Source organism: Telopea speciosissima, chromosome 6, assembly GCF_018873765.1.
Source record: "Telopea speciosissima isolate NSW1024214 ecotype Mountain lineage chromosome 6, Tspe_v1, whole genome shotgun sequence".
Taxonomy (NCBI): domain Eukaryota; kingdom Viridiplantae; phylum Streptophyta; class Magnoliopsida; order Proteales; family Proteaceae; genus Telopea; species Telopea speciosissima.
The window spans coordinates 40,666,438-40,683,028 of record NC_057921.1 but is presented as its reverse complement, the minus strand read 5'-3'; the positions used below and the strand labels follow the sequence as shown (position 1 = coordinate 40,683,028).

The window sequence follows — 16,591 nt, the reverse complement described above, 5'->3', positions numbered from 1 at the left end:
TATTTGCCCAAAAATAATATATGGGCTTGGGCTTGGGCTTGTGATTCCAACTTCCAACCCAAGCCCATCATAGATAAGTTCGTTACTTGATTTATTTGTTTTGTATGACGTATAGTCGGATACCGTATCCCAATAGGGCCCATACGAGTCCCTCCGTGCCATTCCTTGCGGCCCAAATAAACGCATTTGGTGTTCTGTGATTATTTCCATTTCCATTTCGATTTCGATTTCTTCCGTTTCGAAAGAACAAACGAAGCGAAATCCCTAGTTTTAGGATTCTCTCATCTCCCGACGGAGGGAAACTGCACTTGGATCCGGAGGAAGCCCGTCGGAAGACATTCCAAGCTGTGTATTAGTTACACGATCAACCCTTCTCTCCATTTCTCTTTTTCTCGTCTTCCAGAGGTTGCGTTCACACTTCCGCGATCGAAATCTCTGCTCTAAGCTTATGATTTCTTGATTCTAGGGTTTTATTTTCTTTCCGGGTAATCACTTGCATTCCGTTGTCTGTCTATTCATTTCTTCTTTCTTTCTCAACTTTAAATTCTAGGTTTCCTCACAGATCTTAAAACCTGTCCAGATCCAACTCTCAAAGATCGCTTTTTTTTTTTTTTAATGGATTCCGCGTAAATTGTAAATTATTTGGCTAGGATTTCTTCTTGTTTTGCTTTGAATTGATTTTATAGTTGTTTATTATTTGCCTTGATTCGGTATTAATTTAGGATCTGTGTTTATTGTTTTCTGCAGCTGCCAAAATTTTTTTGAGGTACAATGGCTATGATCGACGAGCCACTATATCCGATTGCTATTTTAATAGACGAATTGAAAAATGAAGATATTCAGCTTCGGTTGAACTCTATCCGTAGGCTTTCTACAATAGCTCGTGCTTTGGGCGAGGAGAGAACAAGGAAGGAATTGATTCCTTTTCTTAGTGAGAACAATGATGACGATGATGAAGTACTGCTTGCGATGGGGGAGGAGCTTGGGGTGTTCATTCCTTACGTTGGTGGAGTGGAATATGCTCATGTTTTGTTACCCCCATTGGAGACTCTTTGTACTGTTGAGGAAACCTGTGTGAGGGACAAAGCAGTAGAGTCGTTGTGTAGGATTGGTGCTCAGATGAAGGAGAGTGATCTTGTCGATTGGTTTATCCCTTTGGTCAAGGTAATGTTGTTTTCTGATTAGCTACTTGGTTGTCAACGTTGTTGCTTCGGCTTTATGTTGATTTTCGAATAAGTGCTTGGTTGTTGCCTTTCATGTTTAGTGGATATGAGTCATAATAACAGAGAATGGTTCTGACACAAGATTACAAGAATTAATGGGCATTTGAACCTTTTCCATTATCACGACCTTTGTTACATAATTTGTCTTTTAGATTGCAATTACATCAAATTTATATGTTACAAAGTTTTGATAGTCCTTGAAAAACTCAATTAGTTGTCTCAAGTATCTAGTGAAGCTTGGGTTTGAAGTCATTTCAAAACATATTGTTTTTATGAGGTTCTCAAAATTCATGTTATTTTTGTATGGATGGGTTGTTCCATTCAACACCTACCCCCCCCCCCCCCCCCCCCGCCCCTCCCCCCAAAAAAAAAAAAAAAAAAAAAAAACCAAAACTAATGATTTGATTCTTTATACCATTCCTCATACCTTGATGTTGTTGCTATAGATTTCTGTTACCATGTTATAATTTCCTGCCTTCAGAGACTGGCAGCTGGTGAGTGGTTTACAGCTCGGGTTTCCTCATGTGGATTGTTTCATATTGCTTATCCAAGTGCACCAGAGATGTTAAAGACGGAATTACGGCAAATATACAGCCAGTTATGTCAAGATGACATGCCAATGGTGAGGAGGTCTGCTGCATCAAACCTCGGAAAGTTTGCTGCTACTGTTGAACCAGCCCATCTGAAGACTGATATAATGTCAATATTTGAGGATCTGACTCAGGATGGTATGCGGACTTTGACTTTTGATAATTTCCTAATTTTATTTTAATGCCAGTGGGTAAATTCAATGTTGATATCTAAATTCTATGCTGATATCATACTTTTTGGCACCTTCACTCATTTTGCATTTTAATAAAAGTTTTAGCTCCTTCGCAATTTCTTTATCCCGCATGATATTGTTGCCGTGAGTAATCTAGACATTTTGCATATTCATACTTACGCATGTCAATGCAATTGGTATCTTAATTCATCAGCCAGAAAGCATAAAGTGGGGTAGAAATAGTGCAGGGGCTTTTCTTATCATTAGTTCAGGGATTGCATAGGAGAGGGAAAGAAATAGAGTTTGTTTCCCATTGCATTAGATGCTTTGTAATGATGCGGACTCAACTATATATATTTTTAGTTTACCTCCCCTGCCATGTGTTGGTTGGAGGGGGAGGGGTAGCTAAGCCTTGTTAATAACAAAAAACGATGTTTAATAGTATTCAAGGTGTAAACTTGTGTATTTATTATCCTATTAGGAGATAATGGAAATACATAAAGGGTAGATCGAATGGTGTAGCTCTGTGGTTCGCCCAACTGTGATAATGGATGCTGGTCCAGGCACGTGTTTTGGAATGTCTAGGAGGTCGAGTGAGAGCATTTTTTTTTACCTTTTTCTTTTGTGTTCATTGTTGTAATTAACTTTTTTTGGTGCATTGGTTTGTGAGACGGTCTCTCAATGTGTGTTGTATGGATTATTTATTTATTTATTCTTTTAGTTCTTTTCTGATCTTTTATGCATAATGAGAAGCCATTAGAAAGGGATTAAAGTTAGTGGTAATAACTTTGCCTTTGGATGCCTATTTATGAGATCATTGTTCAATATTTGTTATTTGTCTTTTCTAGCAAGTTTAAGTACTTACCAAAAATGATTCATTTCAGATCAAGATTCTGTTCGACTATTGGCTGTTGAGGGGTGTGCGGCACTTGGAAAGTTGTTGGAATCCCAGGACTGTGTTGCTCATATCCTTCCTGTCATCGTTAATTTCTCCCAGGTATGTTTCTCATGGATACCTTCTATTCTTTTACCATTTTGTTGGGGCACAAGCATTTATTATTTCTTTTAACCTATTTATGAAATAAGTCATGGAACAATGACCTAGTCAATACTTGTAATTTTGTTTGTTTCTCTCTATTACTGAGGATGTTTCTTTGTGATTTGTTGATGTAAAAAATTTACTGTATTGGGTGTATTCTTTAGGGATTTATGAGTTTGAGTTCAATAAAGCCTCTCTTTGGCAAGTGCATTAGAGAACGAAAACAGATTCTTTATGATTTGGGATGACTGATCTTTTAGAATTTTTTCTGTCTTGATCCATGGTAATGATGCAAATTCCTATGTACCTGGGTGCCAAATTTCTTGTATCGTTATTGCTGTTTATTTGTTTCATAGTTAGCTTTTAGTGTTTTATGTTGACAGAGTAATTGAATGCTGGGAATTCCCTAATTCAGTTATGTTGTTAAAGAGAATGTAGTCTTAAATGGTATTTGATGCAGTGTTGAAGACTTAGAGGAGGACCTGATTGGTTTTACGATGAGTGGTTCCTTGGGACTGTAGGAGTTCAGTTCTGTCCTAGTTGTGGGGTTATTTAAATATTTTTTCCCTGAATGTAATTTTGTCCCACAGTCATGGCTGGATGAGAAGTTGGTTTTTTCCAGCTTGATATTTGAATGTTAAAGTCCTAGATGGATTAGGAGTCTACCAAGGCTGGTCGATACTGTGTTTAATTTTTTTTTAATTTCTGTTTTCAGTTTCTGTTAGGATTTGGTCCAGGCCAGTCCATGAGTTGGTCCATTCCAGTTCTAATGGCTTACTGCCTTCCCCTCATGATTTTATGAGTCAATGCGATTCTGCTTTTCTTGAAGTACTGTGATTCAGTGCAACTGTGCAAGTCTGAGTGGATTCTCAGGTTATACTTTGTGGATTCCTGGCATGTTCTATATGTATTATGTTTCTACTTTATCTCATAAACAGGTCAGTATATTCCAACGTCAAGTACCTGCGGCACCCCTTTTTTTTACCCAAGTTCTGGTTGCATTCTACTTGAGATATCTTACTGAATGCTGCTCACATTTGCTTCAAACTATACATACCCGTCCTGATAATCTACTCTCTGGATTTCTGATGTATTCTACTGAGTTTGAACTGCTGGAATACTAGTTCTAGAACTGTTACTTTGTTCTCCTAGTAGCACTAGGAGTTGCCTGAGCAAGCCATTCTGCTTCTCTGTTTTCATAGATACTTTGCAGTCACATTCTTTTGATAGAGAAGGACACTATACCATAAAATCAAACCTTTCTATTTTCTCTGCATCAAGCTATAATTTTCTCCCTTAATTCCATATTTTGGAACTGTATTTGCGTTAGTATTTTTTTGAGGAAATTATCTTTTTCTCCTCTTTTTTCCTTTCTTCTCGTTATGCACTGCCTGTTTCTGTTTATTTAAATATAAAAACAACAACCTGATTTGAGTTTGTTTCTATGTAAAGATTTATTTGCATTCATGCTACACAAGTTTAAGTATTAGATTAGTTAACTTTGACAAGGGGGCAGGTGTTTTTGATGTGTGTGTTGATTATAGTAAACACTGTGAATGTTAATGATGTGTTGGTCTGGTTTAAGCAAGTTTACGTCAGCTTTATTGTAGACTGATGATCAATGTTTTAATTCTTGTGTGTAAATATGCCATTGTGATCGTATATACCATAATATGTTAGTTGTTTTCTCCTCTGGTGGTTTGAACCATGTCCAGTTACCTTGATTTATTCCTCTCAGCTTTGGCTGATGCTCAGTTCTTGGGTCCTAAGGTCTAAACTACGTTTGGGAGACAAGAAGAGATGCATGCCTCTGGCTTGAGTGTTCAAAACTCCAACTTGCTAATTTCATGTTTTGTTGTTTTTCTTTTATCTAATCCCGAGACAAGATTTTAATGTTCACCCTGAAGTTGGGGATTGGGGATCTTCATGGTTTGCGAGTATCTTGTGGTCCTGTCCAGACTCTATCATTTTGATATCATTTGTATGCATGGTAACTTGTAATCTTGATGATTCCACCTGTCATCATGTCATTGTCAGGGGAGATGCCAATGGTTTCTCCTTTGAACAAACCCATGTATGGGTGGAAATCATTTTGTTTTCTTTCGATTTCTTACAAGGGGTTTCATGTTTTATTAATATATTCTTCAGTGCCTGGTATACAGTTGATTCAACAATTAATTGGAAATCACTTGCAACTGTTGTCTCCAATTTCTGAGTTAGTTAGATTTTGATGATTCTTTACTTGGATCTCTTTTCTTTTTCCTGAATAGGATAAGTCTTGGCGTGTTCGCTACATGGTAGCTAATCAATTGTATGAGCTTTGTGAAGCTGTGGGGCCTGAGCCTACCAGGTAAATTTGTCATTGTTAATGAAAAGTTATCATTTTGCTGTTGTATCTGGTCAGTTGTGCATTCTTTTATTTCTTTTTGTTTTCTTCTGTAATATACACTTCAATTGTGGATTGATGTTGCACCCACAAAAAATTATTGTGGATTGATGAAGAAAAACATGAAAAGTTTTTAATTTCCCAACTATATCTTGTAACCAAATCCTAAATTTTCATTTTCTTCTACTTTTTCCTTAATGTTCATATGCATCATGGTTTACAATTAGTATCATTTATAGGGGCTCATCAATGGTTTATGTGATGCTGATATTTGTACTGTTTAAGGTCGGACCTGGTTCCTGCATATGTGCGGTTACTTCGAGATAATGAGGCAGAAGTGCGTATTGCAGCTGCAGGAAAAGTAACTAAGTTCTGCCGAATATTGAATCCCCAACTTGCAATTCAGCATATCCTTCCTTGTGTGAAGGTATAGATGCCTTATTACATTTTGGTATTCTTCATTTGGTGTACATCCCTTATTTCATGTGAAGAGCCTTGTTGTTGTTCACCTGTTATACTGATGTAAATTTCTTCTGTCTCATGACTTCCTAACAACTTTTGTAGGAACTCTCATCAGATTCCTCTCAGCATGTTCGTTCTGCTTTGGCTTCAGTGATAATGGGAATGGCACCTGTTTTAGGAAAGGTGAGATGTCATCCATGGATACATGTACTACTCCCAGCAAAACATAGAATATGATGCCTGTGTTCTTTGGTTTATCTACCCCACCCTCCCTTAATTTCTGATGTCTATAAGTTTTTTGGTTTAATATTTTGCTTAATACTTTCCATCCCTTCTATGCTGCATATTGCCATTGAATTATGTGGTCTTGGTTTGTCACTTTTTTTTTGGGGGGGGGGGGGGTGGGGGGTGGTGAAGGGAGAGGGGGGTGGGTGGGTGTGGAGGTGCGGTTGTGGTTTGGACAGGTAAGGCTTGCCTGCAGTTTGTTGTTGGTCTCTCTCATAGCACAGTCTGGCTTTAGACATTTTGCATCCATTTTAGTACATCTTTCACTGATTGGGGGATGGGGGTTATACTATTGTCAAATTCGTCGGAGTTGAGTGAAATGTTTGCATCTTGCTTGATGTTGCCTTGTTCGGGGCGTTCTTGAATTTTATTGTTTAGGTATTTATTGCAATTCTTCTTGTGAGTTGTAACAGTTTATCCCCCCATTTTATGCCTTTCATATGTTTTTTAAAATTTTCTTGATTTTGCATGGATTTGAAACATGGCTTAAATTTGTCCTTTGTTCCTTCTCTGAAGGATATGATGCATGTCAAAGGATTGTTAGGGTGCTGTATCTACTGAGTTCTCTTGATCTTCCAATTCTATTATAGTGTAAAAGTGCTTTTTTTTTTTCCGGATAAATACAAGACAGCTAAAACTTGTTACACTTTCACAATGTTTTTTTTTTCCTGATTTGTCTTTCCTTTCTTGCAAGATTTTTTAGTCTTTACCTAACTTCTGTTTGATTCCTGATGCAGGATGCAACAATTGAGCAACTTCTTCCTATTTTTCTATCCCTTCTGAAAGATGAATTCCCTGATGTCCGACTTAATATTATTAGCAAGCTTGATCAAGTGAATCAGGTTTGTCATTCTAAGAGTTCTATCTGATTCATGGTTTTAATTTCTGTAGTTTGTTACGGACTGATAAAAAATTTCTTTTGATTCTGTTCTTTACAAAGAGAAATATACTAGGGGGAGGGACAGATCTATCAATCTATCTAGGTCAGATAAATTTGAGGATAAAATTGTCAAGGTCAGACTGTTTAACAGATTTTATATAAGCGTACAAGAACTCCAGAATCCAAATAGAACTAGTGTTCTTTCTCCTGCAGTCCTTCCATCTCTCTCTCTCTCTCTCTCGCCCCCTCCATTTAATGAACTTTTAAATTAGCATTACTTTGAGTCCTTTCTCTGTGTGTAGGTTGGGGATGGGAGGGTTCTAGTATATCTATAAAATTTGTCTATGTTCCAGTTTTTGTTTACGGGGAAATCTCAGTATACTAAGGTCTGTATCATAACCAATCATAATAAGATAATTTTCCCTGTGGAACAGGCTGAGTTGAATCTTAAAGAAAGGCGGAAACTGTAAGTTTGCATGGAACACTTGAAAATGTTGAAAAATAGGCTAAATGAATTGTAGGACTTCCCTCCAAGCTCTTAATGTAAGGGTGAAATAGTAAATATTCCTTGACCAGAAAGGGGTATAATGCTCGATATAGGGTATCCTCTCCATTCTCCCCTTCCCCTCTGGGGAACCCTCCTAAACTTATTCCATTTATTGAAAATTGCCAGCAGAAAATCTCTCTCTCTCTCTGGCTTTGTATGAAAGACGAGATTATTCTATTGTTCTTCAAACCCCATCATGAATAGATGGTAATGCAATCTGGTGTTTGGAAAAACCCAATTCGGATCGCTTTTGGGCCCACCTGGATACAACAGAACTTGAGTAACAAATGATGGTAGTTCTGTAATTTTAATGAAGTTCAAGGAACTAAAGAGGCATATGTAAGTGGAAGTAGAGCTACAAGTGAGGAGGGTAATTCTGGAATAAAAAATAAAATATGGGTAAAGGATGAATTAACCCCAAAGTCTGTATAATTGGAAGTATGAAAAGGGAGGTAAGTATCGTGAAGAAGACTCCTCCTTTCGTTAACCAGGAACCAGCAAATCTAGCAGAAACCTAACATGCTTTAGTTGATTGAATTCTCCTGCAAGCATGGGTCCACCTGAAATTTCGGATGCTATATCTATGGATTCCCACAATATAGAGTCCAGAGATTAACTAGAGAGTTGAAGTGATGGTTCTGAAATCAGTCTTGGTGGTGGAAGGAAAATAGGTCTCTCTGTCGATTTGGGTCTCACAACAGGAGAGGGGTTAAGGGGTGAGGTTCTAATGGTTTGGTCGCCCAAGGGAGGGCTGCCTTCGACTCAAATTTGAGAGAGAAAGGGAGAGAGGGAATAGAGATTGATGGCCATCAAAGGGTACTGCTGGTACCATTAGAGCAGAACAGTAACGGGAAAAGAAGAAAGGAGGAGAAGAAGAAGAGATCAAACAAAGAGAATAGAAGAGGGAGGAGGATGGCCACACAACCTGTGCTATAGTACGAAACTGGCACCATAAACTAATCAAATATAATCCATTCATCAAATCTGTCTTTTGAATCGGGTTACAACCGTATTTTATTAAATGAAATTAAAAGTTCCCTTATTGTAGACAAAAACTGAAATAGAAAGGAAATCTAACTCTATCTCATAATGGAATCAAACTCTACCCCTACCTTGCCCATTAAAAGTAAAACATAAAACCCAAAATATTAAAGGGAGATTCAACTCTTGCAATTCTAACCAGGTGGTGTATACAGTTTCAAGCTTGGTTGTGGTGCAAAATCTCACAGCATGAGAAAGATTCTGGGGAAAAAGCACCTAGGGCTTGGGTCGCGTGATTCAACGCCCAAAATATTATGGCCAATTGAGTAGAGCTAATGGTTCAGCAAGACTCTTTTTCTAACCTGGTAATATCGCCCAACAGAATAGAACACAGAAACCAGACAGAAACCAGTGGAAAAAGGAGGAGAAGAAAGAAGGAGGAGAAGAAAGAAGGAAGAAGAAAGAAATTGGGAATTAACGGAGGAGGAAGAAGGGTTGTACCTGAGAGTGAAAGATGGAAGAAAATACAAGAACATCGAACGAAGAAACAGTCACAAGGCTACATAGCCAACCAAGGTAAACTCAAATCTTATTCCATTCCAAAATCTCTAAGAATCCTTCTTTATGGCATGTATTTAAAGGATCAAAAAACCTGTAATCCTAATTGAAATCTAAAATGGAGTTTGACTCTATCTTGGACTCAATAGCTGAAACAAACTATAACTCTTCTATTAGCGACTCTAACAAGAGAAAGATAAAAGAAAAGCAAATTACATTATTATCTCTAATTAAACCTATGCCTAACTGCATCACTTTTGTTTAGAAGGATTTTGCATAGGCCTGTGAAATTACACACTACCCTCAATTCAAATGCAGAAATGCCTATAGACCATACAGTAGGGGCAAAAAAGAATTGTCACATTTCTGCAGCATCATAAATGATTGTGACACTTATCACAACCCTTCGTATACAAATATGCTTTTCTTTCTTGCTGATGAGCTGCAAGGCCTGTTTTCTCCTTGAAGCTTTAAAAAAGTACCAAACCAATGGAAGATTGACATTCTTGATTGTATATTAGATGAGGCATCTTGTTCTGAATCATACGTTGGTTTTTCCCTCTAGTACTTTCTTAGTTTCAGTTGAATAGGATTTCAATGGGTTGAGATTGAAAAGCCCTCAGAATGAGCCCTATAATTTTCCCATGGCATAAAAGGTACGCCAGACACAAGGTGGAGGTGCAAGTTGCTGTTGAATTTCATCAATTGACGTGTGGCTGTATTCTTTAGCTAAGTATTTCAATAATTTTAATTGGGCATTGATAGCATGCTTATCTGAGCCAAAGCGACCGACACTAATATTTTTTTTCATCAAAATGGACCATATTTCAGTGCCATTTTAGCCATTTCGGTAGTATATTTCGGTGTCAACCAGGGTCAAAATCTCAATTACCAAAATCTTGAAACTTGGGGTGCAAGGAAAAGTTCAAATGTGCAATCACATTTTATGCAGAAGTTAGACTCTGGATGACAGTCACGGATAAAACACATAATTGGGATTATTTTAGTGGAAAAAAGACTTGGGTTGGGTTATGTATGTGTTAGGCCTTTATTCCAATGGGTTTTCTTTGTACTAGGCCACTTTATTGGCCTAAATTATGGGTAGGAGGTAGGAATACAGGATTTACTTTATTAGCTTAATTTGAGTTTTTATTTCTTTAATTAATTGTTATTTCCTTGATTGTTAAGGATAGGATAGAGTCTTGTATGAATAGAACTCTTAATCCGACATTGGATAGAGTTTTAATCATATGGGACACCTATTCTAACTAGTTAAGGTAAAGTTTAGTTATAAGGGACATCTATTCCTATTATGGATAGAATTTCTTATTTCAAATACACTTTTCTTTCCTAGTGCAAGTACACTTTTAGTTTCTATTTAAAGGATGTAAGGCCATTGAGCCCCCCATGGTTTTTAATTTTGAATAAAGCTTGTCTTTGTTCCTATGTTCTCGAGTGATTCAGAATAGCTTCTGTGAGATGCTAAGATAGGGCTGATGAGATATCAGTATAGTCCCAGGTGAAATGCTTGGTTCATATCCATCTAACGTTTTTCCATTCTTCTTCATCTTACCCACCATCAAATCAGGTTAGTAATTTAAGTTTATATTCTGCTCTTGTGCATATTCTACTTGCTGTAATTTCGATTTCTCCATTGTTTCCATCTTTGATTCCAAATCAGATGACATATTTGGTAATTGGATAATATTCTAAACACCCCCAAGGTTTCAAATTTTGATAGTCAATTCTGGAATTGTTTTTAAGAGTCCTATTGCCAATAGGATTAGTCCATAACTCCAGGTCTGACTGTCTGATTTCAGTCAGATTTTGAGGAGTCATTGTAGACCATTAAAGATACCTTTGACCAGAATTTCATTCCCATCTGACTTGTTGATTGTTGATTGTTACTTGTTGGATTCTTCAAAATCTGGTCTTTTTCTCTTCACTGCCATTCTGGTTTTCCAAGTTTCTGAACCTATTCCCCTAGGCTTCTAGAAACCCATCAATAACAGTTAAAGGTAAGCATTATTTTTAAAGGCACAAAAAGAGCATCATGGACATAATATAAGCCAATGTTCAAACAAACTAAAGGCTGAAAAATTCTGGCACAGCAGTCAACAGTCTGTCATTCAACCAGTGGTCTAAATCAGAAACAATAAAAATTGAACCATACATGAATTAAAAGTTACCTGATTGGACACAAGTAAAGTTTGAATAAGATGTCTCCCTGTCAATTACATCCAGTTAACCCTACCTTTCAAACAATAAACAACCGAAACAAAGCAACCAAAATATCCACTGGCTTAAATCCTGCAAAAACAGGGGCTTCACTCCCCTTTTTCCAACCCCACTCCTATTCCCCCCCCCCCCCCCCCTCTCTAAAAAAAAAGATTGAGGTCCCAAAACAGGGGCTCTGCTCAACTCCACTTCTCCACTCCCTGCTCTCTTTGCACCACCCCAGTTTCTTTACCATTACTTGTTCCTGCTTACTCACTATTGCTTGACGATTTGGGCACTTAAGAACCACATGTAGGAAAAACCAAAATATTGAAGGCAACTCAATTCGCATGCCATATCGTTTTGATCAATGTCGAAACCAAAATAGGTCACTGAAATATGTCGGAATTTCGAACTATGCATCCTCGCGAGAATTTTATACAAAATGTGTGTGTGTTTTTGTTGACTCTGAATTTGCATTTTTTTTTCTTTCCATTTTTCATTCGTTTTTGGTAGTTTTAATGGAAGCTGTCCTTTCAGGTGATTGGAATTGATCTGTTGTCCCAATCATTGCTACCAGCCATTGTTGAGCTTGCTGAGGACAGACATTGGAGGGTTCGGCTTGCAATTATAGAGTACATACCATTATTAGCAAGTCAGTTGGGTGTTGGATTTTTTGATGATAAGCTTGGTGCTCTTTGCATGCAGTGGTTGGAAGATAAGGTTTGTCAATTTTACACCGCCTTATAAGCAATTGGAATGATATAATGAAATAAGTTAATGCTTAGCTTTGCTTACTCACATGTCATCTCTCTCTTTCAAACCGTCACCTTTCATTTCTTTTACCTAATAGTTGGGCAATGCTGATGAAAGACTCGACATATTATGTGTAATACCCTGTTTGTGTAATCTTTTTTAGTCTATTTATCCTGGGTATATATGTACTCCAGGTATACTCAATCCGTGATGCTGCTGCTAATAACTTGAAGCGTCTTGCGGAGGAATTTGGTCCAGATTGGGCAATGCAGCACATAGTTCCCCAGGTGTGTTCCTTTTTTGGGTTTAGAAATGATGTCATCTATTTTTCTAATATATATAAATCTATTAATCCTTGTTTGTAATGCACAATGACCTCTTGAGTGCTTAAATTTTATTTTATTAGTTGCTGTTAGAGAGTAGGTTGCGGCTTCAAAATCATGGGGTTTAATGACATATACACTTCTTTTAAGGTTATGTTGCTCTGTATTCCACAAAAGCTGGGCTCATGGTGGAAATGCTAGTTCTGCACTAGCTTGCATCAGGGTTTAAACTGGATTTATTTATTAAAAAATAAAATTATGAACGGGCAATGATTCAGTTGTTCTAGCATTATCGACGAGGCCATAAACGTGGTGTTAATCTAATTTGTTATAAACTTTGAGAGAACAAAGATGTGGTTTTCAGCAGCCAACTTTGGCATCCTGTTAGATTTTTATAAACTGCAACAGCGTATATGCAAATTAAACTTTTAAAAGCCAAACCTTTCATTTGGGAGGTTTTGCCCCGAGTATTTTTTTCCTTTCCCTATTTGTTCAGCTTGATAACTGATATATTCCTTGTTGCTGTTACTATTGTTGGCTATTTTCTTCACTGACTTGAAAAAGTTAGGATAATTCAGCTACTATGTTCACAGAGGCAATAATATGCATTAGTATTATATGCCGTGAAATATATTGCGGCAAGGATTTGTGGAGTATAAATTTTGCCCTCTTCATCTACTATATGGACAGATGTACTTACCTTTGAATCTGGAGAAAGAGAAAACATAACAATCAAGTTAATGTTTGTTTTTGTGAAAGTCCATTTAATATCCAAACTGCCTTACACATATAGTAATGGTAGAGGGGTCTTCGGAGAAATGTTGGAATATTGTCTGGGGATAGTCATTAATACAGTGCAGATATTAGGTTCTAAAATTATTATTGATAGCAATTGATATTTTTAAAGTTGCAGGAATTTTCAAATGTGTATGATCCTAGAAGGAATATGTGCAAGAGAAAAAGAGGTTGGTTGTGTGGGTGGGGATGTAATGGAGTTTCTAAGTATGTAAGGGTTTAGGGTTTAGAAAACTTCATATAAAACCAGAATCTCTGGGATTAGGTACAAAACCAGGAACAGAGGATTCCAGAAAATAAAAATCAAAACAACTCAGATAGGCCAGAAATTCTGGTTGAATGGCCTGAACATACAAGAGAAGAGCACAGCAAAATTTGAAATCAATCTGATGGTTAGATTTGAAGTTATGGAAGAATTTCACTCTGATTATGGTACTTCCCCTTCTTAAAGTTACAACTGAATTCCTGGAAAAAGGTGGCTAGTCTGATCAGCACATTATTGGTGTTTGGTTATATCATAGGCTAGTAGATTGTCAGCCAGACTTCATTGGGAATCACATGCTATCACATGCTATTGCACAAAAGCAGCAGATAATGAGATCTTCATTGGAACAGATCTTGTGTTTCCTTGAATTTAGCAGATGCTGATTTTCTTTGGTTTGCTGGCTGTTTTTTTATAATTTTGTAAAATATGGCATGGATCAGGTCCTTTACTGTGTCTGGAACCTATTGATTGCCCCTTTTGATTTCTGTCTACTTTTCCCTAAAGCAGTGAGTTGACAATGTATTCATGGCAGGTTTTAGACATGATTAGCAACCCACACTATCTTTATCGGATGACCATTCTACATGCAATTTCTCTACTTGCACCTGTCATGGGGGCAGAAATCACATGTTCGAAGTTGCTACCAGTCGTCGTTAATGCATCGAAAGACAGGTTAATCCACCATTACTCAAGCCTGGCCTATACTTTAGGTGAAATGATCAATGATAGTCTTTTTGTTCAGTTTCTTGAATGCTGGGCTGAGAAAATCTGATACGTAACAGGGTACCCAACATCAAATTCAATGTAGCGAAGGTGTTGCAGTCCCTCATTCCTATAGTTGACCATTCTGTAAGTGCTTGAAAAATGCAGAGTTCTTGCTTGTGTGCGACGCTTTCTGTGAAATGCTAGTCTGCTAATTTTGCTGTGCTTTTCTGGGGATTCTTCCTGTAATGTTAGGTGGTAGAGCAGACAATTCGCCCATGTTTGGTGGAGCTCAGTGAGGATCCGGATGTAGATGTGAGATTTTTTGCAAGCCAAGCTCTTCAGGCAAGTGATCAAGTCATGATGTCTAGCTAGACATGTTTGTTCAGGAGTTTTCTCTGATCTGGAAGTACCAGGTGTACTACATTTGTCTTGAAGAGAATTCATGTTGGGCTGCTAGGATCTTGTCAGAGCTGATTTTATTTTCTTTGTTTCTGTGCTTTTGAGTGCTTCAGTGTTATTGTATCCATACAATTAACACATACGAGCCTTTAGTTAACTTTGTTTCAAGCTAGTGCCAAAGTCAGATATTATCCTTGCCTAGTTCCAGTTGTATCACCACTGTGGAATAGAAGGTAGTAACAAGAGCTATATGTGCATGTAACCATGTGAGATTGTCACCTAGTCTGGTGAAATTAGATGCTTTCATATATTTAGGAAGAAATAACTTGTCTAAGTATTTTTGCAGACAATAAATTTTCAGTTTAACCTCCCGTCCCGGGCGTAAAATTCTCTAACGTTTGCATTAATTCTGAAAAAGAGAGGCAAGTATAGGTCTTCATTAGAGAGTTGAGAGGCACATTCGCTGAGCCTCTAGTTTTTGGATTCTACAGTGGTGGTGTACCACTGTACTGTAAAGGGTGGAATCCTTGTCTTGACTCTTAATACAGCATGCGATTGTAAAGGTACATTGGCAGACTTGGGTGGTGGTGGTGGTGGTGTTTTAATTCATCTGAAGGTTGGTATTTATCTTTCCACATGTCGAGGTCCGGCTCCTGCTCTGCACCGGGCTGGCAGATGCGGGCACTGTAGGATTTTTTTCAGATGTGAATCTAATAGGCGCGACTAATGATATTGAAGACATGAAAGAGAGCATTGAATGATGGCTGTTACTTCCTAAACCACCGTGTCTTCACACAAGACGGAACCTTTGAACATGCCATCAACCAAGGGTTGCAACTGTGGGTGAATTAGTGGAAACAGTTAATGGATGTAGTTGGCATCCGATCTGGCTTTTGTTGTGTTTTACTTCGTTTCCATTTTAACTGGAGGAACATATTTGGAATCCTAGAACTGTATGCTCCTACAGTTTGCTTCACCTTTGGTTGCTGGATGGCAGTCCAAGGCTTTCCTAACATCTGTATTTCGGTGCTTGCATTGGGATCTCCATAATGATGTTTACTTCAGTTGGTGTCATCTTATCATTTTTTAAAGTACAGGGTTACAACTCCTATATGACTTTTGGAGATATTCAGAAGGCTGTGGACATCCTGGGTTTCTCAAATACCATTGTTGAGTGCAGGGTCCCTATCCATTACAGAGGAAGACGGGGGTTGGAAATTCCAGTCCATGAGAAGGCTATCTATTGTCCAATGCGTCATGGTAAGATGGTACATTGTTTTGCAACTCTTGTCCATTTTGTGGTAAATTACCTTGTTTCATATGTGGCATGTACAAACATGAGTTGGTGGGGATATTAATCGAATTGTTAATAAACCTAGGATTTAGATTCCACCATAATATTATTGATTTATGGCTTTGTGAGAATGCCGGATCGAGAGTGTCTAGGCTAATGATATAAATTGCAAATATATAGTTATTTGTTAGAACCTAAGCTGGTGGTACATATGTTTCGTATATACATTTAGTGATGCTAGTGAGATAGCGTTATCAACTCTATATAGTTAGGAAAATAATCTGACTACGATTTGTATAACCTCAGATCACTAAAGTGATATAATCTAAATGAATGAATTCCAAAGGCCTGTGTAATAAGTCATGTGATGGATACCCAACCTATGTGAAGAGGTAAATTTTTAAATTAGGTTTAAAGGGTAAAAACGAAGTTCTGGACGACTTGACCAGTACTACTATTGTTGGCTCATTCTGGTTAGATGAGAAAATAATACCACCATAATCAAAGGAGAATAAGTTAGAAACTCTTAATCAATCCGAATCTCATGAACTATGAGGGTGTGTTAATTGTGATACACACTGTGGCCTGACCTAAGTGGATGTAGAAGGTGAAACCGCTTGCCGATGAGAATTTTATTGACGAAATGTCCAATTTTATAAAAAAAGATATGTCATATAACGTCGACTGGTAGGATATGGATGGTAAGCTAGTCA

At 37.6% G+C, this 16,591-nt stretch overlaps 1 protein-coding gene across 1 annotated transcript; it reads left to right on the top strand.

Moving 5' to 3' along the window:
• Positions 1 to 364: 364 nt before the first annotated feature.
• On the top strand, positions 365 to 14,777 carry LOC122664223 (serine/threonine-protein phosphatase 2A 65 kDa regulatory subunit A beta isoform). Its single transcript, XM_043859950.1, has 13 exons — positions 365 to 485; positions 748 to 1,164; positions 1,705 to 1,951; positions 2,871 to 2,983; positions 5,296 to 5,375; positions 5,697 to 5,838; positions 5,976 to 6,056; positions 6,896 to 7,000; positions 11,882 to 12,064; positions 12,292 to 12,384; positions 14,013 to 14,152; positions 14,263 to 14,329; positions 14,438 to 14,777. Exons 2-13 carry the CDS (start codon positions 772 to 774, stop codon positions 14,555 to 14,557), a joined length of 1,764 nt encoding a protein of 587 aa, XP_043715885.1. The 5' UTR covers positions 365 to 485; positions 748 to 771; the 3' UTR covers positions 14,558 to 14,777.
• Positions 14,778 to 16,591: the final 1,814 nt, after the last annotated feature.